This window comes from Carettochelys insculpta, chromosome 3 (assembly GCF_033958435.1).
Source record: "Carettochelys insculpta isolate YL-2023 chromosome 3, ASM3395843v1, whole genome shotgun sequence".
Classification (NCBI taxonomy): domain Eukaryota; kingdom Metazoa; phylum Chordata; order Testudines; family Carettochelyidae; genus Carettochelys; species Carettochelys insculpta.
In genome coordinates this window covers 140,266,188-140,290,908 of record NC_134139.1, presented here as the reverse complement: position 1 = coordinate 140,290,908, position 24,721 = coordinate 140,266,188, and the positions used below count along the sequence as shown (strand labels likewise).

At 41.7% G+C, this 24,721-nt stretch overlaps 2 protein-coding genes across 3 annotated transcripts in view; both read right to left on the bottom strand.

The window, feature by feature from the left end:
- Positions 1-1,908: 1,908 nt before the first annotated feature.
- On the bottom strand, positions 1,909-6,928 carry LYRM2 (LYR motif containing 2). Its single transcript, XM_074990890.1, has 3 exons — positions 6,819-6,928; positions 4,016-4,156; positions 1,909-2,294 (listed from the first exon to the last, which is right to left on the bottom strand). The coding sequence occupies exons 1-3, from the start codon at positions 6,861-6,863 to the stop codon at positions 2,214-2,216; spliced, it is 267 nt and encodes an 88-aa protein (XP_074846991.1). The 5' UTR covers positions 6,864-6,928; the 3' UTR covers positions 1,909-2,213.
- A 2,190-nt stretch (positions 6,929-9,118) lies between these two features.
- The window catches only part of MDN1 (midasin AAA ATPase 1), a 165,535-nt gene continuing 149,932 nt past the window's right edge, over positions 9,119-24,721 (bottom strand). For both annotated transcript variants that reach the window (XM_074990884.1, XM_074990885.1), the window contains exons 94-102: positions 23,933-24,090; positions 21,856-21,945; positions 20,220-20,335; positions 19,435-19,609; positions 18,592-18,665; positions 18,365-18,479; positions 16,821-16,884; positions 13,924-14,066; positions 9,119-11,124 (exon numbers count right to left, since the gene is read on the bottom strand). In XM_074990884.1, the coding sequence (XP_074846985.1) occupies positions 10,936-11,124; positions 13,924-14,066; positions 16,821-16,884; positions 18,365-18,479; positions 18,592-18,665; positions 19,435-19,609; positions 20,220-20,335; positions 21,856-21,945; positions 23,933-24,090 (1,124 nt within the window). In that variant the 3' untranslated portion in view covers positions 9,119-10,935. The remainder of the gene's footprint in view (positions 11,125-13,923; positions 14,067-16,820; positions 16,885-18,364; positions 18,480-18,591; positions 18,666-19,434; positions 19,610-20,219; positions 20,336-21,855; positions 21,946-23,932; positions 24,091-24,721) is intronic.

Below are 24,721 nucleotides of genomic sequence, written 5' to 3'. Positions count from 1 at the left end.
CTTTTCACTAGTGCGGGCCCCCAAACTACCTCCCAAACCATTTGTGGACCCCCATCAAAGCCAATTCAACAATTCTTACTTATCTTTCATTTCTCTCACGGACCCCCATGCAATATCTCAGGGACACCAGGTTGACAACCACTGACTGTTCCAGGACATTTTAAAGCCTAAACGCCACACTGTGAAAGGCACAGAGTATGAATGACAAGCTGAACTAACTGCCAGAAACTGAAGGGACACCAATGTGGAGGAAAAAAAAATAATCACACGTCCATATCCCTTCAGTTACTATAACTTACTTTTAACTTATCTTATTCAGGTTGACAATTTGTTGAGAGTGCATGTTTATTCTTTATATTATGGTAGCACCACTTATAGACTAGGACCACATTGCCTCAACAAGGATAGTGCCAGCCTCAAAGAATCCACACTCTTATGTGCAATACAAATATATTAAGTGATACAGACGGAAGAAGATAAAGAAATAATTAGCCAAGATTGGTCAACATTAGGGATGTAAAATCCCATTTTACTGATTAACCAGTTAAATGGTATGTTGAACCAGTTAACCCATTGGGAGGCATGGATGAGACGGCTGCTGCAATGCCCCCGTCACTTGCAGCATGCCAGGCATGTGGGCTGTTCTGGCCCAGCTGACAGTGCCACTGGTGGAGGGGCACTCCAGTGTGGCTTGAGCAGCCCCAGTCTGTGCAGGACACCGCAGTGGGGTAGAGCAGGCCCAGTCCCTGGATCTTTGTGAACTGGGGTGCTCCACTCTGACCAGAGCAGTTCCTCTCCATGGTGCACCCCCCCTGGAGCTGTGGACAGTGGCTGGCACGGGCTGCTTCAGTCTCTACCAGTTAACTGTAACCAATAAGCCTCACCTGTTTGTTTTAGGGTGAGGCTTACCAGTTAAATATAAACATCCCTAGTCAGCATGATCTGCAAGACAGCTAACTGCAGCAGTGTGTATAGAGAAAGTGAGGTTGTGCGGAGAAGGCTTGTCCTTTGATGGCAGTATACTCCGGCGCTGCTCAAAAAGGCTCTTTAATCATCAAGAAAGGAGGCTGTTTTTCAAAGAACTAAAGAAAAATCATGACATACTGATAAAGCCTACTACCTGAGTATTAATTTTTCCTTTGAATTATTCCTTAAAAAAATAGCTTGTCAGTCTCCCTTTAAGAAATCCATGGGAGCAAACTCTCTCAACATTAACCAGATATCTGTGTAGTCCAGTGTCTTGTCTTTGGTAGTAGCCAGAACCAGATGCTTCAGAAAGGCTCAATAGTAATAGTAACATATAATGATACAATAACAACATTGTAATAGTTCTGCAATACAGTCAAATTACAGGAGAAATTTCTTTCTGATGGACTCATCAGTGGGTGGCTAACCAGCCAGGTAGAAAGACTTCACAAAGTCTGCAGTTTGAACTTTGAAAAAACTTGGTTTGCTGCTTGTTAACACGGGACCAATACAAACTAGCTGGCAGCAATATGCATCTGCTGTTGGGGTATATAGCTATTTACATTCAGAGAAACTCACCTACTTTATTTTTGAAACTGGTATTAACAAATGAAATATGTTGCAATTCCTGTGAGGAATACATAAGGAAGGGACACAACATTAATGTATCTTTTCTGTATCTATTCGGTTTTTCTACTTTATGCAGATCATGAACGCTTGTCAGTATAATTACAGGAAGGTATTTGTTAATTTGGTGATAACCATATCAAGTTTTCACACCCTGTTAATAACTATGTCAAATTCTCTCACCATGTTAAGGTTTACTCAATTATAGTAAAAGGCACTTCCTCAAACAATAAGCAGGATGAAGTTAGCACCTACATATGAGGAATTTTCTTAGTATTCTGAACAAGTTTCCTGTGAAACAGATACACAACCATAGAACACAAAAATATAGTTTATTTTCTTTCTTTGCCAATGCTGCTGTAATTCAGCACTTCCTGCTTCTCCCTCAGCGAGTATTAAGCCACACCTAATAATTTAAACAAATAGTGCATAAATAATGTGTTTATGATTACCAAATATTCAGGATAAGGTAGTCAAGAAGAGAAAAGAAATAACAGTACTGTATGGTATTCCTCCTGGAAACATTACCAATAGCTTAGCATAAGACCAGGTTCTAGATTCTGGAGAAAGTACTGTACTTCCCACAGGGGATGAAAGTCCATTGGTGCTCTGAATTAAGGTTAAGAGTTTGCCAGCTGAAGTGTTCTCTCAAGTTCCCGAAGCTGTATGTTGCCTTGAGTAATCATCATCCTAATTGCATCCTACAAAGTTAAATGGAATCTATTGGGTTAAATACATATATTGTAATACACTACAATTTTTGCCAGAATTGCATTTTTCACTCAATTTCTTTGTGTGGGTCAAGGGGGCAATAAAGCATTCAGCCTCTAAGGCAATAAAGAATACACAATACGTTCATTACTGAGATAAGTGACGCAACTATTTCGCTCACCAACAGAAAATGGTCCAGCATAAAACACTACCTCATTCCCCTTCTGTCTCTAATATTCTGGGACCGAAATGGCTACAACACTATATATGTTCTTTTGTCAGCCATCTTTCCTTAAAGTTTAATAGTGTCATTGGGGATTATTTATGTGGCTTAAAAATCAGTGGAAAAAGTTTCTTTGATTCAAAATCTAACTAAATTAGTATTTTCTTTATGCAGCCATGCCTTTTCCAATGTTTCTGTGAATAAATTATGAGAGCCACCAATGTGCACTGTAGACAAGGATTTTTAAGACATTAAAAATGCAGACATTCTTTTGGAACAATCAATAAATCACTTAGTCTGCATAATTCCAGTCAATAATTCCTTAGGACTGACTCGGAAAGGTGCAATGGTGGCAGGCAGGAGAGTAGGCGGCTATGGTTACACTGATGTGAAATGCCAGCAACAGTATGCAAATGGCTGGTCTCGAAAATGCAAATGGCCACTCATTTGCACATTCACTAACCAGCAGCCACTGCTGCTGGCACAAAAAAACAATCCCCCACTTTGTCATCAGCCTCTTATGCCTGGAATAAATCAGGCATAAGAGGCTGCCAACAAAGGCTGTGGGGGAGAAGGGGGTTCGCTGGCAGAACCACATTTACACAGCTTGTTTTGGGCTGGCAGCAGTGTGTGCCAGTCAGTGAATATGCAAATTAGTGTCCATTTGCATTTTCAACACCACCCCTTTGCATACTGTTTCCGGGGGTTCACATCAGTGTAACCATAGCCTATGTTCGAGAAAAGGTGAAGTTTTACCCACCTATTGCTGTTCAATCTAAATTAATACTACGATAAACATCACGCTGACAGATTATATAAAAAAAGTAGTCTAGCATTAGTAAATTTATAATTACTCTCCACTATGCAATACAAAATTGTAAAAAAGTTTTGTCTGGTTCTTTATTTCAAGTAAGAAGTTTTGTTTTGTTTTTTTTTTTAATTCTAATTTACTCAATTTAAGGAATCAGCAAAACTCTGTATGCAAGCAAAATAAATAAACAACAATAAAAGGATGATGTTGATAGTATTGAGATTCCAAGGTCAGAAAGAATCACTGTGATCATTTAGTCTGACCTCCTGTGTAACATAAGCCATAAAATTTCACCAAAAGAAATTCCTAGGATGTATGTCATTGGATCATACTATACCTTTCTTTCCTCAGTTGATGGGCTCATGATTCAATATTCAAGTCACCCTGATCTTCTTTTTGTTAAACTAAACAGATTGAATCTATCACTGAGTCCTGTTTTCTAATCCTTTAATCATCCACACGGTTCTTTTCTGACCTTTCTCCAATATATTATACTGGTTTAATATAAACATTACTTGTTTTTGAAAAAAATTAACAAAATAGATTCTAAAAAAGATATTACAGAAATCTTGGTGTAGTTCTAATAAAGCAAATGACAAACCATAATCTGTAGCACTAAATATGCTGCCAAATATATAAAAGGCACTGCTATGAGGCTACTGCCTCCTGTTCCTCACCTCATCTGTAGCATCTTTATTTTTTTTGAATTCTTCCCTTGCCCACTTCTTTAGATAGTGCTGGTCAGCTTCAGCAGGTACCCGACGAATAGCCTGCAGAATTCTTCTATATAACTGAAGAACCTGCTGCCTCCTCAAGAACTGCAAAGAAGAGGGAACATGCCAGTTATATCTGCTGCTCCAATTGTCTCCAGTCAATCATATTGTCCAAGAAAGTTTTTTTCAAAACCCTTTATGGAGCTTTAAGCCAAATACCCCCTGAAAATTAAATGAACCAAGAGAAAGTGCCTGCTATGCAAGTTTAGTCTATAATAATCTAGAAGAAAAACAGTTAATTTTAAATTTGAATGATCTCATCTGAGTTGGGCTACTGGAATAGAGGGACATATGTACAAAGGCCTAGCAGCTCCTATTATTAGCAACTGTGCAATACACCTAATCACACACCAGGGCCCCACTTTGGCTACAGTTACACTACACCGATCAGTCGACAGAGGTCACTGTCAGAAGAGATAGCCCAGAAAAACTTTTGACGACAGAGCACAGCCACACACAAAAGCCAGTTGGGAGAGCACTGCTCTGTCGACAGAGTGGCCAGACTGCCTGGCTGCTCTCTCAACAAAACAGACTCCTAGAAGCACAGCAGACAGGGCTCCCCATTGACACGGATGCACTGTCTGTCGACAGAAGCCCCCCACCCCAAGAGCATAACAGCTTTTTTGTTGCGTGAACCGGTCAACAAAAGGCGCTTTATCTCATCTGGGAGAGGCAGAAGGTTGTAAGTGGAAGTGCTGACTTTGGTTGACATACTGTTGACAAAACACATTTTGTGTGTGGACGTTCCACCAGATTTGTCGGCAAAATTCATTAGTGCAGTCAAAGCCACTTTGTGTATAAACACAACAGAAACATGGTCCCACTTCCACACAATATACGATCTACAGCCTGCTCTACATATAGCTTTTCCACCAATATAACTATTTCAGTTGGGATATGTTGGGGCGGGTAGGGGTTTAAACTTGTATTAAGCTCACTACATTTAGGCTAGGAATGATAAGATCTGTATGGGTAAATGTCAATTTCACTATACATGCACAAATTAATAAAAATATTACCGATACTCAAAACGTACAGATAAAGTCAGAAAAAATTCTGCTTGAGAACATCTCAGAGACTGATTTAAAGATCTTTTCTTTGTACATTTTAACACTTTATGTTTTAACATTTTGAATGCTAATATCTACTGTCCTTAAATGATTGTCTAAGTATGAAAAATTAAATAACCAAAATCTGAAAAAGCCTTAAAAATAAAATTCATATTATCAATTAAAATTATTAAAAAACTAATTTGCCAAGCTTACTTATACTTGTACAACCCTAGAGTGGATGCAATTATACCAGTATAAAGGCGTATTACCCTGGTGTATCTTATCTCCTATCACATGCAGCACTAAGCATACCCAGTATAAGCACCTTTACATCAGTATCACAGTGTCCACATTTAGGCAGATTATACTACTTTAACTACACCAGTACAACATTTGCACAGCCAAGGTCTAAGCATAACACAAGAGACAATCAACAGATACAGAATGGGAGATTTCGAGAAAATAAGCCAATAATAGTCAATAGGCCATGCACTGATCTTAGCAAACCAGCCGCATGACAACTGACATGTTTTTGTAAGCATAACAGCACAAGAGCGGTACAATTGCTGACGTTTATGGGGTATTCAACTCAGGCATGGAGGACAGCATGGGAGAAAACACAAAGCAGCTTCTTTGAGAATTTAACATGTAGATGATCAAGGTCGGCATCACAGACAAAATGGAAGCAGGGGTCAACGTCTCTATAGCCTATATGATTTTTAAGGTAACATGAAGACTGAAACTGGGAACAGGTAGGGGGGCATGATCAAAGTGATGTTAGGAAAATTATCTTTAAGTAGCAGTCTGAATGGATACAAGAAGGACAAGACTGCCTTTCTCAAGGCCAGAGAAGAGGCCCTTACAGTGATTGGACTGGATTGGAGTTTTAACCGTGCAGATGCTTAGCAAAGGCTGTATGTTAAAGATATTCCACACAAAAATAATAGGGAACTTTAGACAGCTTGGATGTTGGACTCCAGAAAGAAGGCAGAATCAAAGAACACACCCAGGTCCTGACAGGGAGGACAGTGGAGGTATCCACAGTGCTTGGGGAACAGGGAAGGAGAAAAAAATATGAGCTCTCTTTTTCACTCTTCTGAGTTTAGGCTGCCAACTGGACACCCACGGGATGTCAGAGAGACAGGCTGAGATTTTCGTTTCACCGGCCATTAAACCAGTGGAGCCCTTGCTTCACACCACGGCAGCCGCCGCCGTTTTAAGTGGGGAGGCGGCCAAGGAAGAAGGATGTGGAGCTTCTTCCTGCATCAGGGGAGCCAGTGCCGGGGGGAGGACGCCTTGGGGTTGCGCTGTTCTTTGAGCCGGTGGGGGCCTCCGAACTCCAAGTGGCGCCGGCCCCTGTCAGCCTGAGGCCCTGGGCTTGTCTGGTGCAACGTGTCACTAAAGGGCTAGTTCCCCACGCCGAGCGCCACCTGGGACAGCCTTTGGCAACGGGCCCAGCACCCCCCGCAGCGGCTCAGCAGCAGAGACACCGGCGGCGCAGTCCAGGGCCCCGTCGCTCGCGCTCGGGAAACCCGGGGCTTGCGGCCGGCACCGGGCCGTGCCCGCCGGGCTCCGAGCAAACAGCAGGGCCTGGAGCCCCCGGGGCAGCGACTCCGACACGCCGCATGTCCCCGGCCTGGAGCCGCCGCCGGTACCTGCTTGAGAGTCAACGCGGCCGGAGGCAGCCGAGACGGGGCCATGACGTCAGGCTCTGCGCGCGCGCCGCGGCCGCGGCCGCGGCCCCGCCCCCTCCCCGGGCCGCCCAGCGCCGAGTCCCGCCTCCAGACACGCGCTGGACGTCAGGTAGGCGCGTCGGGCCGCGCGCCGTGAAAATGCGGAGGGGTGCGGGGGCAGCCTTGTGGTTGTGGCGCCAGCCGGCGCTGCCCGTGCGCGGGAGGGCTGAGACGAGGCCTGAGCCACTGACACGGATGGGAGGCTGGTCAGGCTGCAGGCGGGACGGGCGCGGTGCTTGAGCGGTAGGTCAGAAAGGCCGTGCAGGAGGCAGGCAGGACAAAGGGGAGAACACCAAGGCAGAGGGGGACAGGGATGCGTCGGAGCGCCCCCAGCAGGGGGCCAGGTTGCTGCAGAAGGCGGCCTGGAACCGAGCCTCGCCCATCGGTAACTGGCGGTACAGGTAGCGTCGAAGCAAAGAGCGATGTAGTTCCATCCACATCTCCTACAACGGGTGGGGACCTTAAAAGGTCATCTAGTCCCATCCCCTCCCCTCCCGGCAGGACCAAGCACCATCCCTGACCTCCATTTGCCCCAGTCCCTAACTGGCCTCCTCAAGGATTGACCTCACAATTCTGGGTTGAGCAGGCCAATAAGCACTGAGCCAGCCCCTAGAGAGACACAAGGGGGGATTTTTTTGGGTTGTGGGGTAAATCATGGGTTTCTTTCCAAGCTGTGTTGGCATGTTCCCTCATTTGTTCCACAGCAGCATCTTACGGGCTAAAACTTTGCTAGAAGTGCATAGCTGGTGGACAGCTCTGCTTGGACAGCAGTTCTCTCTACCTCCTTCAGCGGCTCAGTGTTGAAGCTCAGCGTTGGCTTGGTCACTGTTGTGGTGTACAACTTGAGCTTGAACTTGAGTTTTGCTGTGACCAAATACGGGTCTGAACCTATGTCTGCTCCTCTTTTAGTACGGAGGTCCTGTATCCATTTTCTGAAAGAAAGTGAGACAGATGTGATCAGTCTGGTTTTCTGGTTGGTGATTCAGTGAAACCAAAGTGACTATGGATCCTTTTGTTTTGAAAACCACTATCACTTATCCATTGAATGGACAAAAGTCACTGCAGCATTCTTCATTTTCATTCATGTTGCCTATGCCTTCTTTTCCCCTGGTCTGTTCTCTGGCTGTATTTATGCTTCCAATTTTTATATTGAAGTTGCCCATCAAAATCAACATATCCTTCTTTGCTTCCTGGTTCACCACACTTTGTAATTTCTCATGAGTCTTCTCTGTTCCTGGGCTGCTTCATTGGCTAGTGCATAACAGTGGACACTTTTCAGACAGCTAGACCACCTTGATTTTGCTGCTGCTGTCACCCTTCTTTCACAACAACATGAAAGCATGAAAGAAAAGGTCTCAACACTAGACAAAACTGCCTCAGTGACTGGACTGAGCATTAACAACAGAAAGACCAACACAATGAAGATCAGCCGGTCCAGCAACACCACCATCGCATTGGGAGGGGCTGACCTAGAAGATGTGGAGCAGTTCACCTACTTGGGGAGTATTATGGGCATAGATGAAGGAATAAGTGTGTCAGGATGGGGAAAGCAACATCTGCATTCAAGACTCTGTCCCATATGGAGTTCACAAATATCTGTGAAGATGAACTGCGTATCTTCAACACAAATATGAGGAGTGTGCTCTTGTATCGATGCGAGACCTGGTGTACTAAAAAGTCTTCATATCACAAGCTACAGACATGCATAAACAGATGCCTGAGGTACATCCTTCACATCAGATGGCAAGACTTTGTCACAGATAAGCTGTGAGCAGCCTCAGGGCCGAGCACCTAAATGCCACAGCACTGACAGTGCATAGCAAGCCCTCAGTACATACAGAACAGCAGGCAGCAACAGTGCAGGAGAGGTGAGCAGTACCATCCCCACCACAGCCTATCTCCAGTGCCCATTCCTCCACCCACTCTGCCTTTTACAGCTATAGCAGAACTTTCGTGTATCCTCGGTACCAGGCACTGCCTTATTCAGCACCAGTGGTGCTCTGAATACATCATGTATCAGCCTGCTTGCTAATCCAGTGGGCTCTTCGCCACCCCTGGATAGGCTTGCTATGCGCTGTCAGTGCTGTGGCATTTAGGTGCTCAGCCCTGAGGCCGCTCACAGCTTACTCAGGGCCCAGTTTGACTTTTTATGCACTTTTTTTTTTTTTTTTTTTAGAGCTGGCCTATCTGGGTCCTTAGCACCTCAGTGCCAGAGGTGCCCTCATGGTCCAGTGCCTTGGGTTTTGCCTAACCTGGCCTGATTTTTCTTTATGAGTGCACTTTGTCTCAGGAGACTGACTCTGCAAAGAGGAGTGAGGGCACTTATAAGATTGTACCGGGTTGGAATCAGTGAAGATCTTGCCCTAGGGACTGCCATTTCAGAGCTCACCATTAGTGAAGGCTGTCTGGTGGAGATGAGTGCTCCGGATCAGGGATGGGTCTTACTGACTTCTTGATGAAGAGTTTGAATTGAAGCTCTTTCACCTTCCTGATCCTGGCAGTGACCTTTTTTTTTTTTTTTTTTTTTTACAGTGAGGATATTTGCTTGTCCCGTGTTCCCACTAAGAGCGGCCAGCTGAAATGGGGATGCACATTCTGCAAGTCAGATGTCTTGAAAAACTAGGGACCCAGGCATGTCTGACAATTTGAAACAAAATTTTTTTTAGTAATAAAGCTCAACTACACTAATATCTTAGCTATCAAACTAAGCAACGATGAACAATTAACTGTCTAAGCTAAGAGTCTAAGGAAAAGGGCAAGTTGTGGAGCACAATTGCAGGTTCTGACTGGTGCTTATGTGGCGGAGAAGGAACTAAGGGGTGGGGCTGCGCATGCAAAGCAGCCAGCACTTGCTGAGCCAGGCGGCTATTCCATCTGAGCAGCCCACTGAAAGCACTGCTACCCTAATTCTCTGATTACAGGTGCAATGGTGCTGTAATACCCAGATGGTACACCCATGGGGGGACACCTCCAAGAAGAATCAGACTTTCCACTTAAACCTGGAGTATCCTGAGAGGGGCCAGGATTGACTAAATTGTCAGCAGATTTGCCTTGGTTAAATAGCAAAAATCAGCCAGAACCTTTAGGAAGCTGAGGCCACCAATGAAAACGAACGTCAGTGGCAACTATTCATAGTCCAGAACAAGTGAATCTGTGAAGTAATGCAAACTAGGAACCTATCTAATTTGAGGACCACTTTATGATGTCCTGAAAACAAAGCTATGTGCCAAATACTAGCCCTGTGACAGCTATTTTTGCTTCCTCAAGTGACAAAGAATGGACTCTATAATTACAAACAATGCTAGATTGTTTTATTAGTACAGACAAAATGCATAGCTTTTGCAATGAAAAAAGTCATGTACAAGCTTTAAGACACTTGGTTAAGGAAATGTCTTTCACGTCTGCCTGAGACAGAGGGGCAAACTTCACAGTGTAATGCAGGGAAGATAATATCATGACAATGTTTCATAAAAACACCCTGCAGACATCATCAGAAAACCAGCAACAATTATTAAATAGGATGTGTTTAACCATGAAACAGTGTTAAGTATTCAAGTACTTATATTTTGACTGTGTAAACCCATCCTTCCCCACTCACAAGTACTACTACATGTCTTCAGCTAGAACAGTATTTTTCCGACGCTGTTCGAGTACTTCCAATACAAGAAGATCCTTCCCAGAAAAAAGACTTACCTCTTACTGCTATGAGCAGCAATGGAAATCACTTACCCCCTTTAGTGATATGAACATTCTAAACAAAATTTAAAAGGTAATAAATTATAACGGTAGTGGGGGAAGGTTTGCATTGTTATAGGGATAGGCAAATAAGTGAATACAGAGTCTTTCACCATTGCATAGGTCTCCTGCACTAGCAAATGGGGGATAGCACGCCTAAAACATTTCTTTTCTAGGCTGTTTGAATATCAGAAGGCGGTTCCAGCCTGTAAATCCTGCATAGTAAAGATCTCATCAGATCACTGATGAAATGCCATCACACTTCAGAAAATTAGCAGCAATCATTGACTTGGCTTTGTAAAGTCTAGACACACTCAGAGGCAGTCACCAGTTCAAACCACTGCCGCAGTGCATCACTGAGAGTCTCTGGGAGGGCGTTCACATCTCTGAGGATTATGTAGAATGGGAAGGGGAACTCCTCCATGTAGGATCTGATTTCTGGCATTTCTCCAGGCCCTTTGAATATAGGTACTTTAATATCCAAGATGGAATCCTGTAAAAAGAGTTGAAGGAATGATTAGACTGTTGGTATAAAAAGCAAAAATATTTTACAATAAAAGTCTGAATGCAACCCCCTCAAGCAAGCCAAAGACGACAGGTACAACAAATGGGGGGGAAAATGCCTGTTTTCCCCTCATATGCTTATAGCCCCAAAATGGTACTGAGCATAGAGTTACAGAATGAAGTAGAAACCAAAAAGGAGTCCTGTAGCAAAGGCTTTTGTGGGACAGACCCACTTCAGATCTGGAAAATTCTGAATTTTCTGGATCAGAAGAAGTGGATCTGTCCCACAAAAGCTTATCACCTGATAAATAGTACTGTTAGTCTTTAAACTGCTATAGGACTACTTTTTTGTTGTGTGAAGATAAGAGACTAACATGACATGGATCTGGTATCAATCTGGATCACTTTGCTTTCTACTCACATTTGTACAGTGGCTAGCACACTGGGGCCATGTTGCTGCGCGGGTGCTTTCATAACAAATGTTAAAATTACAAACCCAGATTAACCTTACCCCAACTTCTTGTGAAGGGACAGAGCACTGAAATTGTTCTGTGTAGAAAATATTAAAGTTTCCACAGCAAGAAGCAAATGTTAAATGGACATAAGTCTGACATCACGAACCGTAACATACAAAAACCTGTAGGAGAACACTTCAGTGTCCCTGGACACTCAGTAACAGATTTAAAAGTAGCAGTCCTACAACAAAAATCAAAAATAAAATGGAAGGAGAAATTTCAGAGCTGCAATTCATTTGCAAATTTGCCTCCATCAACCAAGGATTGAACAGAGACTGGGAGTGGTTGGCCCATTACAAAAGCAGTTTTTCCACTCTTGATGTTCACACCTCCACATTAGCAACTGACAATGGGTCACATCTCCCCTGACTGAACTGACTTGTTTTCTCCTCTCTTGATGTTCACAACATACCCACCCTGACTGAATAGACCTTGTCAGCTCTGGCCCTTCCCTTTACTGAGACCCCACCCCCTTTTAAATCCTTCTCTGAAACCCCGCAACTCATACATCTGACAAAGCGGCTCTTTGCCCATAAAAGCTTATGAGCCAAAATATCTGTTAGTCTAGAAGGTGCCACAGGACTTCTTACTGTTTTGGAAGATGCAGACTAACTTGGGCTAACTCTCTGATAGCTGGCACCCTAAAGTTGACATTAAAACCATATTTAATTAAAACTTTTACACACTGGTGTTAACCAGGAAAATATTTTAATAACTGATCAGGAAGGGTTTCTAGCACTATTTTAAAGAGTTAACTGAGGAGCAACTAGTTTTTTCTTCCTCCTTGTATCCTTAGAGTGTTGTACTTGAGCCAGTACACTCTCGGTAAGGTGCACTGCAATAATGTTAAGTATACTGAAACTCCTTTTTTTTACTTCACTGTGGAAGCTTCCTGAAACTCCCATGCAGCTCAGCTTCCAACCGTACCACACCTCACACAACCAGCTACCCACTCCTCATAACTTGCAAAATCCAAAACACTAAAAAGCTGCCCAATTCTCCTAGTTAGCAGCTCACTCTCTTTAGCTGTTTTATGTTGTCTGATCCCTGTTACCTTCATGTCAAATAGAGGTTGTCAGAAATGATTGTTTCAAATTAAAATTAGAGGGAATGAAGTGTCACTTAAATTTTTTTTGCTTTCAACTTTTTAATTTAGAAATCTCGTAGCTATAGCTGAAATCTATGATAGCAGTCCCAAAATAATTATAAATCATCTCAAAGTTTATAGTGTATCCATCACTCAAATTAAGGAAATAACTGAAGTACACGAGTACCAACTGTACTGGAAACAACAAAGTCCTGTGGCACCTTATAGACTAACAGATATTTTGGAGCATAAGCTTTCATGGGCAAAGACCCGCTTCATTAGATGCGTGAGACGAAGCAGGTCTTCAACCACAAAAAACTTAGGCTCCAAAATATCTGTTAAGTCTATAAGGTGCACAAGACTTCTTGTTGTTTTTGAAGATACAGACTAACTCCACTACCTCTCCGATAACTGTAGTGGAAAGTCCCAGTTCTGGCCTTTTACTTTCAATGTCAGTCAGCCCTGAGCTGCTTGGTGGTATGTCACAACATTAAGTTCTCCCAACAGCTCCTCTGCCAACAAAGTGACAGACTAGCTTAGGACAAGGAAGAGTTCTTCCATAGACTTTTGTGAGAGGAAAACTAGGATTCTGTTTGAGAGAAAAACACTCTTCTGAATAGTTGGGGCACATGGTTCATAACTAGGAAGTGGTTACATAAAATCAAAATACGGATACATTTTCACTAAGTATCTACTAGCATACCAGAGCAGATATTTTTCTACAGGCCAATTTATAGTACAGACAGACAATTCAACAGCAGCATAGCTGAGAGAAAGTACTTTATAGCACATGCTATTATTCTGGGTGCCCCACAATGCAAATAAGACAACAGTGTCCCAGGCCTGAAGAGTTTAAAATCTAATTTGAAATATGACATAGCAACTAACATCACAGTAGACAGAGGTTGAGGAAGAACTGGCAGACATTGCAAACGAATGAAATTACTTCACTGAAACAAAGTGAACGGCAAAGCGAAGCAAGGAATTATTTAAACAAAATAGCTGTGCTGAATCCTACAAAAGGCATAACCCCAGCTGCAATTGCAAACGTACAACAGCTAGAAAAAGTGATCCTGGTATAAATTCCCAACCAATTTTACAAGAAGTTACAAAGTCAACTGTTAAAAATGTATGTGTAACTTTCCATCAGTAAACTATAATTTTGTTTTATTGTTCGCTCACTCACCCGGGAATTAGGGTTGTCTAATATGACAAAAATGACAAAGATATTGGCATTCTGAGCTGCTTGAACTGCTGCTGTGACTCGTTCCTTGCCTTCTAGGAAAAGGCCTCTTCCATCAGAAACTATCAAGAGCAGCTGAGCAGTATCTATGCACAGGGAAAACAATATTTTCATTTCCAATAAATAAAAACCTCAAACTCATTTAAACTGAAAACAAAACCAGTGCATTTTATCAATTTATTTTTGTTGTATGCACAATAGAAAACCCTAATAAATAAGCTCCACAAGAAAACAAAGTTGTAGTCAGTTATTATTCTGTGACTTTGAAAAATTAAATTACAGTCCCAAGCATATCAGGAATGCTCTCTCCCCTGGAACCATGAGCTAGGCTTTGTCTATACTAGCACTTTATCGGCTGGGGTATGGGGAAAAAAAAAAAACTGCCTGGCCAACATAAGTTTCCCCATCAAAGGTGCCAGTGTGGACAATGCTGTATGGGTAGGAGATGCTTTCCTGCCAACAGAGAGTAGCTACATGCAAGAGCTGTGATAAGGTCTTTAGCATAAACATAGCTTTAGACAATTTTAAAATGGTCATCACCATCATCAGCAATGGTAATAGGCAGGAAAACAAAATTGTAAATAAAGGTCCTGTTTTACATTCCTTGCTCTCCACATTTGTCAGATAGGAATTTTGGGTTCATATAGAATTCAAAAGTTAGAGTCATCAGCTCTGCAGACTTGACTGCTACATATACCAGTTAAAGCAGCGTTTCCCAAACTGTGTTCCATGGAACACTGGTGTTCCGTGAAAAAATTCAATTCTAGAGTTCTTTTCCCCCCTCTAAAATGTTAAATAAGAAGTTGTGTGCATCAAAAATATGAAGGTATTTGAATAGTATTTAGATGGTAGGTATATTAATATTCATAACACATTCATAATAGTATAGTCACGCAACTCATGCCAAATCAGAGATGCAAAAACAGTGTTCCTGTTTAAAAAAAAGCTGTTAAATGTTATTTTTGTTTTCCAGTAGACTTCTATAAAAATAACCAATTTATGAAAACCACAAAATTTAAAAATATTTTTCCATACCAGATATGATTTGCATTTCTTTTTCATAAAAATGTTTAAGTTTTAAGGAAGGACAGTCCTTTTTTGAACAATATTGTCCTTTCTGTTTTTCAACAAACGTATGCCACTAACCATCCTTTTTTTGACTGTTATATTAATGTTTTGTTTTGAGTTTGTACTTAATTTTTATACTTCGTTATAGTGTTGGTAATCATCGGCCTATCAGAAGGACATTAGTCATTCATTCAGATGATTTTCTTTTCTTTTTTCCTTTGTACAATAAAAGACATCTAAACAACCTAATTCTTTAAATCAACTTTTGAGCATTACATGCAGCAATTTTTCCAGTGTGACACACTCCGACCCCCAGACTAGCTTGTATGTATTCTGCCAATCTATTCTACACCCAAAAGTGTTCTGTGGCCAAATTAGTTTTGGATACACTGCCCTAAAGGGCTTCAGCAACTTCCATTGAAATCATTGGGAGCCTTTCTGAAGGTCAACAGCTTCAAAAGGAAGTGGGTCCGGCCCTAAATCAGTGTTTTATAAAGTATGTTACAACTTACGTGCAATAAACTGTTTGTAAACACAATTTAGTTGTTCTGGATTTTTTCTTTGTCTAAATGGTCAAAAAGTCTATACAGAATGTCTATAATTGGTTAGTGTTGTGGTTTTTTTTCCCCCCCCTGAGAAAATGAAGCACAAAGCATGCTCTTGAACACATCTTTTTTTTTCCTTTTTTTGAAATATTCTCAAATGATTTGTTTTTGTTTGGCTTAAATTTGCTACTTAGTCTTGCACATGCTAAGGTGTGTGCATGATCTGAACAAACTGGAAAAATGGTCTGCAGTAAACTGGATGAAAGTCAAAAAAGTCAATACAAAGTACAGCACTTAGGAAGAAACAATCAGTTGTACACATACAAAATGGGAAGTGACTGCCTAAGATGGACTACTGCAGAAAAGGATTTAGGAGGTCATAGTGGACCATAAGTTGAATAGGAGTCCACAGTGTGACACTGCTGCAAAATAAAAAATAAAAAAAAAAACCCCTCAAACACCATTCTGGGATTCATCAACGGGAGTCTTGCAAACAAGACATGAGAAGTAATTCTTCCGCTCTACTCTGTGCTGCTTGGGTCTCAACTGGAGGATTATGGGTAGTTCTGGGCACCACATTTCAGGAAGGATGTGGACAAACTGGAGAATGTATGGAGAAGAGCAACCAACATTATTAAAGGTCTAGAAAACATGATCCTGGGGGCAGACCAAAAGAAATGTGTTTGTTTACCCCAGAAAAAGTGGGGATGTAACAGCTTTCAAGTACGTAAAAGGTAGCTAACAAGGAGGAAGGAGAAAATTATTCTGATGATAGGGCAATGGGCTTATATTGTGGCAAGGGAGATTTACCTTGAATATTAGGAAAAACTTCCTAACTGTCAGGGTGGCTAAACACTGGAATAAATTCGCTAGGGAGGTTATTTCCATCATTGGAGATTTTTAAGAGCAGGCCCTTAGATAAACATCTGATGATCTAGATGGTGCTTGGTCCTACCATAAGTATGTGGGACTGGACTTGCTGACGTCTTGATGTCTCATCCAGTCCTAGTATTCTATACAAAGTTCCAGCTTATAAAATGGAAGTGCTGAAAGAGCCTCTTAACCAAACATTCCATTTGAACATTTGAGACCCTAGTTTTGAAAAGCATCATCTCAGTGCTGTACATCTTTACAGTTTTTACAACACAGGAAAACAATGCATCAAGACTATGGAGATAGCCCTATTGTCATGGTAACAAGCACAATTACCATTCCAAAAGTGCTTACCTGGACTGATATTTTGAGACAACTGCTGTGCTGCAGCAAACATGTTTGCTGATGATTCTAGAAACTGCAGAGAAGACAAATGAGAACAAGCTAATTATAAGCAGATGCTTTCATGCTGGAAAGCTTTATAAAAATACCTGAAAACGTTAGGAGAATTCATCAGACTTTTATACACCTTATACAAGTCGCTACCTCATGTGGACCATGGCTGAGGGTTTATTTCAGTGGCTGGTGTTTTTGATGGCAGTATGGGCACATTAGAGATGCCAGAACTGCAAGCCAGTCCAGCAAAGGAGAGAACTCAGGAAAGGTCCAAAGGGTACCACAACAAGACTTTTTGCAAGACTCAGACAAAACCAAGAGACTGATTTTAGTAAACTGAACCTCTGCAGAGTAAGTCCTGGTCCTAATCAATTAAACACCAGTAATCAGGTCTGGATTTCTCTCCCTCCCTCTGGCCTCAATCCTGCTAAAGCTACGAGTCAGAGAGGTCAAAGATTCTATGATTTCACATGAGCTCTACATCTTCAGTGTTAGCAGCCACACTCCATTCTCAGTCCTGGGTGGTTCTTCAGCTTCCATTCTTTATTACCACATCCTGTCTGCGACTTCTATTAAAAATACCTAACAAAATCTCAGCCTCAGCTAGGATCCACTAAAATAAGTAACTGCTGGTTTTAAAAAGAACCTTGCCCTATGCACTTAAATGGGATTCTGCATTAACCCAGAAGTTTACGCTAGTAAATCCAAATGTAGGATTACCACCTGTTCCAAAAATACAGCTTACCGTAGAGTATGAGCTCAGATACTACAGGCTGAACCTCTAAAAAACTAACTCTCTGGTCCGGCAGCATGTGGCCCAGCTGCTCATCTGGGAGGCTGGCTGTCTGCAGGGCCTAGCTGAGCCACACAACAACAGAACGGGCAGCCTGAGCAGGGCAGTGACTGTGAAAGTAGAGCCATTTGGGGGTGGAGGGGGGTGGTAAAACAGTAGCAAAGGACAAGGGCTGGCCGCTGGAGCAGAGCAGGGCAGGGGGCCCAGCAACCAGAGCCAGCAGGGGAAAAGGGAGTGGCAGCTGGGGCCGGGAGTGGAGTCAGACAAGGGGGGCTGGATCTGCCCTCCCCTTGTCCAGCAAACTCCCTCGCTTGGGACCAGTTAGGTCCTGAGGTGGCTGGAAGGGGGATGTCCAACCTGCACCAGGAGAGAAGAAGAGCATAATTTACCCACAAAAGCTCATGACCTAATAAATGTGTTAGTCTTTAAGTTGCCACAGGACTGCTTGTTATATGTGAAGCTACAGACTAACATGGCTACCCTTCTGAGACAACTGAAAGTGACACTGATGTGTATTAACTATTGCAACAAAATTGAAATCTCTCCTGTCCCTTATTCCCTGAAGATTAAATTGCTGTACAGTGGAACACAATGCCATTCATGTGTTTTGATTTTTTGCAAACATAAACAGTACCTAAAACCATGATACAATTCATGTCATCTCTGGAACAAAAATTCTGCAACCCTGCAGTCTAAGACTTTGGCATACCTGAGCTATCTTAGTTTTCTTTTGTTGGAATTTGCAGAGGCGTAATATCCGTGTTCCAGACTGGTCACTAAATGGTTCGTGGAAGGGGTGCAAAAGCTGAACTGTCTCTCCAAAGCTGAAATAAAATGTCACATTTGTTTGTTATAAAAATAGGCTAAGTAAGAATTCTATATTGCTAATTTTGCTCTAAGAATCTTAAAATAAATCCTTGCTTAAAATATTCTCACCTGTACACAGCAATCTGCCCCACTTCCAGAAGAGTCAATGCATTTCCAATCACTGCCAGGGATTCATATGCAAGCTAGATAAAAAGATCATAAGGATGAAGCAAAACATTCAAATATTCAAAGTACTGCTGTATGCAGGGATGTTCATCCCAGGATGCTGGACAGAGAGATGGTTGGTAGGTCATATGTTTCATTGGACCAACTTCTGTTCATGACAGATACTAGCTATGGAGCTACACAGAGCTTTTCCACAGGTCTGGGAAAAATACTCCGTGCCACAGCTAAATACAAGATTGAATAGATAGTTTTCCACAGGCAGTTAGCACATATTCTATGGCAGTATTTCTCAACCGGGGTATGTGTACACTTCGGGGTACACAGAGGCCTTCCAGGGAATACATCAGCTCATCTAGATATTTGCCTAGTTTTACATTTACATTCATCAGATTGAGTAGAGTACAAATTTTGTACTCAGTACAAATTCTGTGTTTTATACATATATAAATATGTTGCTTATTTACCAGTGAAGCACAAAATATGCATTACATACTGCAGCTCAAAATATTTTAATAGAGGAGTTTGACTAAGGATTAAAAACTGCTTAAACTAGCTCCATATTTTACGTAGGATATTAAATTAATAGCGGACTGGCCTGTAAACTGAATCTTCTATCAGAATCACCAAGCCCTGCCTAATCAAACAACAGCTCTTTCTGTGCAGAACAATGCTTGGTATAAATCAGCTCCTCTTCTGACATACAATTATAAAAAAAGAACTAATCTATTGTACGGCTTCATCTTTACTCTGGGGAAAAGGTTCCTTCCCAGATTTTATGCGCCTTACCTGTTTGGAGTGGTTGTCTATCATACTAGACGAGTCATCAATGGCCAAGCAAATCTGATACTGACGTTTGCTGGGCTTGGTTCTTCGCAGCCAGATCTTATCCTTTCGGAACTGACTGGCAATATATGGAATCACTTTACGTATGTTCAGTCTCTTTCCTGTTCTGTAATCACCTCTGATAGTTAAGGAGCCAACAAAAATATTAGTGAGATTCATTTTATTGATAAATAGTTTATACAATTTGGTAATTCTGCACAGCAACACAGGCCAAACTTGTCAGACCTGAGCATCTAAATTTGGGCTCTTATGTCCACATTTAGGCACTTACAAATTAGTCTGATTTTCAGCTCCATTAGGAGATGGATGCTCAGCACTTTAGAAAATAGACTTTTAGTGTAGGTGCCTAAATAGGGAATTAAGAGCTTTACTTTAGGTATCCAGTATTGAAAAATGTGGTACCAAATATGACTTAAATCTTGTACTAATCACTTGGAGCTAAAAGGTGAACAAGGCGTAGAAGACATGACTCACTAGCACTTCTGCTGAAATCCGATTGAGCAGAGCAGAAAGTGAGATCTTCCAATTCTTCACTACTACGTCACATTTGCAAATTATCAAATCACTTGAGTGTTCTAATTAAAGAATTAATTCAATGTATGCGCGTATGGGAAACAGTTACTAAAAATATTAGAGGATACTGCTAAGGCCCAAATGTAACAAGCTATGGCTGAAAAGATTCTTGGCCCACACAAGGAGGCTAAAAGCCTTACAGAGAAAAGACTTACTTCAACTTGGCTGCCTGAGTGGGTTCAAGTATGAGTCGCAGCTGCTCACAAAGTTGTTGTGAAAGAGGAGCAGTCAGTACTAAATATCTCTGCCACATCTCAGCTGCTGTCTTTTCCTGCAACAGAACCAGCCAAGACAAAACTCACTACCTTCATTATGGACAAATGAACAGCTGTGAAATATCACCTGGAAGAAAAGAGCACACATCTGAGGATGCCATTAGTAGGATAAGTCCTTCAGGTGAAGTATGCTTGTCAAAGAACTCTCTCTGGGCTCCAGTGGGATGCTCAAGATATACAGTTCTAAAGACAGAACAATGTACTCCTGTGCAGCTGGAGTTTTAGAGCTTAAAAACCCCAAAATAAAAAACCCAATGCAGCAGGCTGAGGTGAACACCTGATAATACTGTTACTGAAGATAATGACTGGCATTGTGTAGCATGCTGGCATTACTGGAACTGTCTATGCAGGACCTGGTAAAGTCACTGGCAGAGGTAATGAGAAGTACTGAAGGGTGGAAAAAGAACCAAGATACTACTACTGCTGCAAATGGATCTGCCTAGGCACAAGAGTTTGTTTGCCTGTGCAATTTCATTTGCTGGAGAATGTTCTAACATCACAAGACAGCAGAACACAGTGCACAGAACCCTTCTTATTTTAGTCAACTAATCTGTACAGAAAAGCCTTTACTAGCATTAGATTTTTAAAATCTTCCTTTAAAGGTTACAGTATTCCAATATCCTGTGGCTATTCTTGTCTCCAAGCCCACATCAAATGGTTTTAACATTACTCAATGGCAATGGTAGGAGAAAACAGTAATATTTTGTTAGTTAAATTAACCCAACAACAAGATGGCTCCTGTTCCATGGTCTCATACTGGATGTTAAAATGACATTACTTTTCAGGAGGTTGACTGCCACTAAGAGGGGGTGTCCATAATGACAATTTTAATCAACAGCAATTTTCAATGCAATTAAGTTTATAGCTGTGGTAATCACAACCAATTTCCAGGAAGTTCTGGCATTAGACAACCTTAAAAGAGATATTTTAAAACTGTTAATGAAGGAAGCAGCCACCAGTAATAATGCCTACAAACAGATATAGTAGTGTATAATCCTGGTAATAAATTGCAGGTGTCACCTACTCATTGTGAAAGGATGTGGCAGATTTAAGAGAAAAATTTTTCACTGTAATAGGCTATGTCTACAGTAAAAGTATCTGTCTACAGAAGTCACTGTCAACAGATCACATTTACACACAAAAGCGGATCGATCTTTTGATCTGCTCTGTCGACAAAATGATTGTGTGTGTAGACATTCCACAAGTTTTGTCTACAAAACTCTTTAGTGTAGATGTAGCCTATGAGTTTCAGAGGTCGTTAACAGAGAAAGTTGAAAGTACTGCTCTCTGAACTGCAGATGAAAAACTGGAAACATGACTTGAATCATTGCCCAGCTGTAAGATCTGTCTTAAGAAGTTTAAACAACAAGCTAACCACCACAAGACAGAAGAAGATTCAAATTGCTTAGTCTGAAAATTAGATTCCAGACTGTAAGTCTTCATCCATGAGTTGAATAGGATTACAAAATGACAAGACACAAGCTAAGGATTTCAGTGGCAGTTTAAGATCACTAACCTCATCTGAGTTTCCAGATTGCAGAGTTTGCCAAGCCTCCAATTGCTTTTCCAGTTCTTGCCTTAACTCTTCAGGATCTTTAATTATGTGCTAAAAATACATTTACGAGAAACAGAGAGAATCCACATATCAGTAAACTCCAATTCTTACAGCATAATTAAAAAAACAGTAAGAGCCAGAGGGTATAATAATGGCTAAAATCCTAGAAAACCAAGTTAACCTTTTCTTACATTTCCATGATTGCTAGAAATCTCTTGTTGTTCTTACAAATAAACTACATAATTTTGCTTGTTACATGTATTTTGTGCCTGTACTGGAAATACTGAATTTTGAGGTGATCAGATTAAGGTGTCTTGCAACGAACATTTGATTTCAATGATATTAAAAAGAAAGATTAGTCTATTTCAATGTACTTAAATTTCCAAAAGAAAAAGGTCACTCAGCAGTTGGCGGTAGTTTTTTTTTTTTTGTCTATTTAATGTATTAAAATGGCAACTAATCTGTCAGGCTAATATATTACTGTCTGATAGCTCATGGACACTGTCAAAATAAAATCATTATTTCTTCAAGTCTTCACTGAGAGCAGAAAAATAAAACAGGACCTCAGTTATTCAATTTAGTAACAACTGGTCTGCATTATACAGGCTATATAGTTGGAATTAAAATAATCTCTAAAACCTACATATTAGAATGTTTTAAAATATTCTTCTTTACTGGATTTTGTATTAAAATATTCAGCACATCATTGGAGCATCAGAACAGTGTAGATAATTTCTGACCTCACAAGGAACTGTAAACCTCTCTTGTAATCTACTCTGGGTTAAGTGTAGTGCGGGGGGCAGGGTGGGTCCTCCTTGCGGGTCCTCCTTGCTCCTTTTCCCTTGCTGAAAGCACAGGGAAACCTCAGTCTTTTTCCCCGTGGCTTAACTAAATGATGCTTCCATTCCTCTCTTGGCACAAATGTTTCAGCATACTTTTATCACTTGTACGTTTCCTCTTATTTCACTAGTGCATGAAAGAGCTAGACTAGTCAGACCACAATAATACAGCATCTTTGCAAAACAGCTTTTTCTTAATACGTCATTTGACACTACTAGCATGTACAGGAACTTCAAAATACACTCCCTCTAGCCTCAAAATAAACTAAAATTGTGATGTAGAATAGCAAAACTACTAATGAAGATGAAGGGGTTTCTGTATTATCACACACAACCTGGCTCTCCTTATAGCACATCAGAATGGCTAATGATAAACTACACTACCACAACCTACGCGACTAATCTCCCTCAGCTGCCCCAGTAACTTTCAAAAGGTCATCCCTCGGATTCTATTTCATTTTTTTTTAATTAGCAGCTAAAATTTACAATAAGGTAGTCAAAAAGTTCTGTAAAATTTGCAAATTGGCTCAGTACAGGAGATCTGATGGAGTAAAGAGGACCACATCTTTCCTGTCGCTACAGTTATTCCAATGACGCTGCTACACAGCTCCCACAAGTGTAGGCAACTCCTGTCTACCCCCTGCCTCCTTTGCAGGGGTGTTTAGCCAGCTGGGGGAGGACGGGACACCAGAGATGTAACCATGTACTAGAGAAGAGTTTACATTCTAAACCAAGCGTGTGAAACCCCTGGCTTATGGTCTGGATCCAGACTGCAACTTGCCTGGATCTGGACCCTGAGGTTCCCCTCCCCAGCATCAGGCCTGTGGATGGCAGCTCCCTCCCACACTGCCAGCTCCCTCCCATACTGGTCCAGTAGCCTCATTTCCTTTGCACACCAACCCCAGAGGGGCCTGCAAAATGTACTAGCTCTGGTCCCCCTAGGCTGTGGGGCTGGTGTGCGAGGGAATGAGATCATTTTTCAATCAGGGAACACATCAGTGAAGGGGGGTATTTTTTTTCTGAATCTCACTTGTGTGGCCGACTGATTTGTCTATGGGTCAGTGTCTCCCAACCCAGAAAAGGTTTCCCCACCCATGCTAAATGAACACTTCTCTGTCGTAAAGATTTATTAGATAGTTTCTCTTTCACTCTTTCATATCTTTATATAAAAATGCAATGGGATGCATTTGGTACAGTACCAGGATTGTGGTTTCCATCAAAAACTGATGGGCCGTATGTACAGTAGACTCTTGGCTTCTTTCCGGCTCCTCAGATGCGTTTGGTGATTTGTCTGCTGCAGAGTCTTTGACCTCCTCAGAATTGAAAGCCTGGATTTCCAACTCCGCTTCATCAGACCCTATAGTTGCACAGTGCATATTTACTATCATCATCAAAACATACAGGTTCTTAAATTATGGCTACTTGGCTCCCATGGGGCAGAGAATTCCCAAGTCTATTAAGGTGCTGTGCGGCTCTTATTTGCAGCAGCCCACCTTCCCGCCAGCACAGCAGCAACTCAGGTCTATTGCTCTTCTCCCCTTTCTCTTTGAAATAGTTCACTTCTCTTTAATGCAGTTCCATTCAGCCCATCTAACCATTTTCTTCTCCAATCCACAATTCTATGCTGCTGCACCCGAGGAGTCCACACAGCCCATCCCTCAGACTCTTATGGTCATGTTAAAATTGAGGTTTTTGCATGCACTTGTGTGCTACTGTCGTGCAGACTGTGGGGAACTGTCAGCCAAAGATACTTAAATTGCGCAGTTATGTCAGGAGAGGCTTTTCCAACATTTGGCCTATCACACAAGGCCAAATGTCGGAAAAACCTCTTCTGCTGAGACATCCCTTCCTCGCGGAACAAGGTGTACAGGGATGTCAACAGAATGCTCCTAATCGGCAGATCTCTTTCGACAGAGCTGCAGTCTGGCCGTGTGCACTGTCGACGGAAATTTTGTTGACAGAAGCCTGCAGTCTAGACATAGCCTCAG

Bases quoted from the DNA above. Each gene is read 5' to 3' on its own strand.
- LYRM2 (XM_074990890.1), bottom strand. From the start codon at position 6,863: ATGGCCCCGTCTCGGCTGCCTCCGGCCGCGTTGACTCTCAAGCAG. The intron at 4,157-6,818 runs GTACCGGCGGCG...TCTTCTTTGCAG, and splicing joins CCGCGTTGACTCTCAAGCAG to TTCTTGAGGAGGCAGCAGGT. The intron at 2,295-4,015 runs GTGAGGAACAGG...TTAACTTTGTAG, and splicing joins ATAAAGATGCTACAGATGAG to GATGCAATTAGGATGATGAT.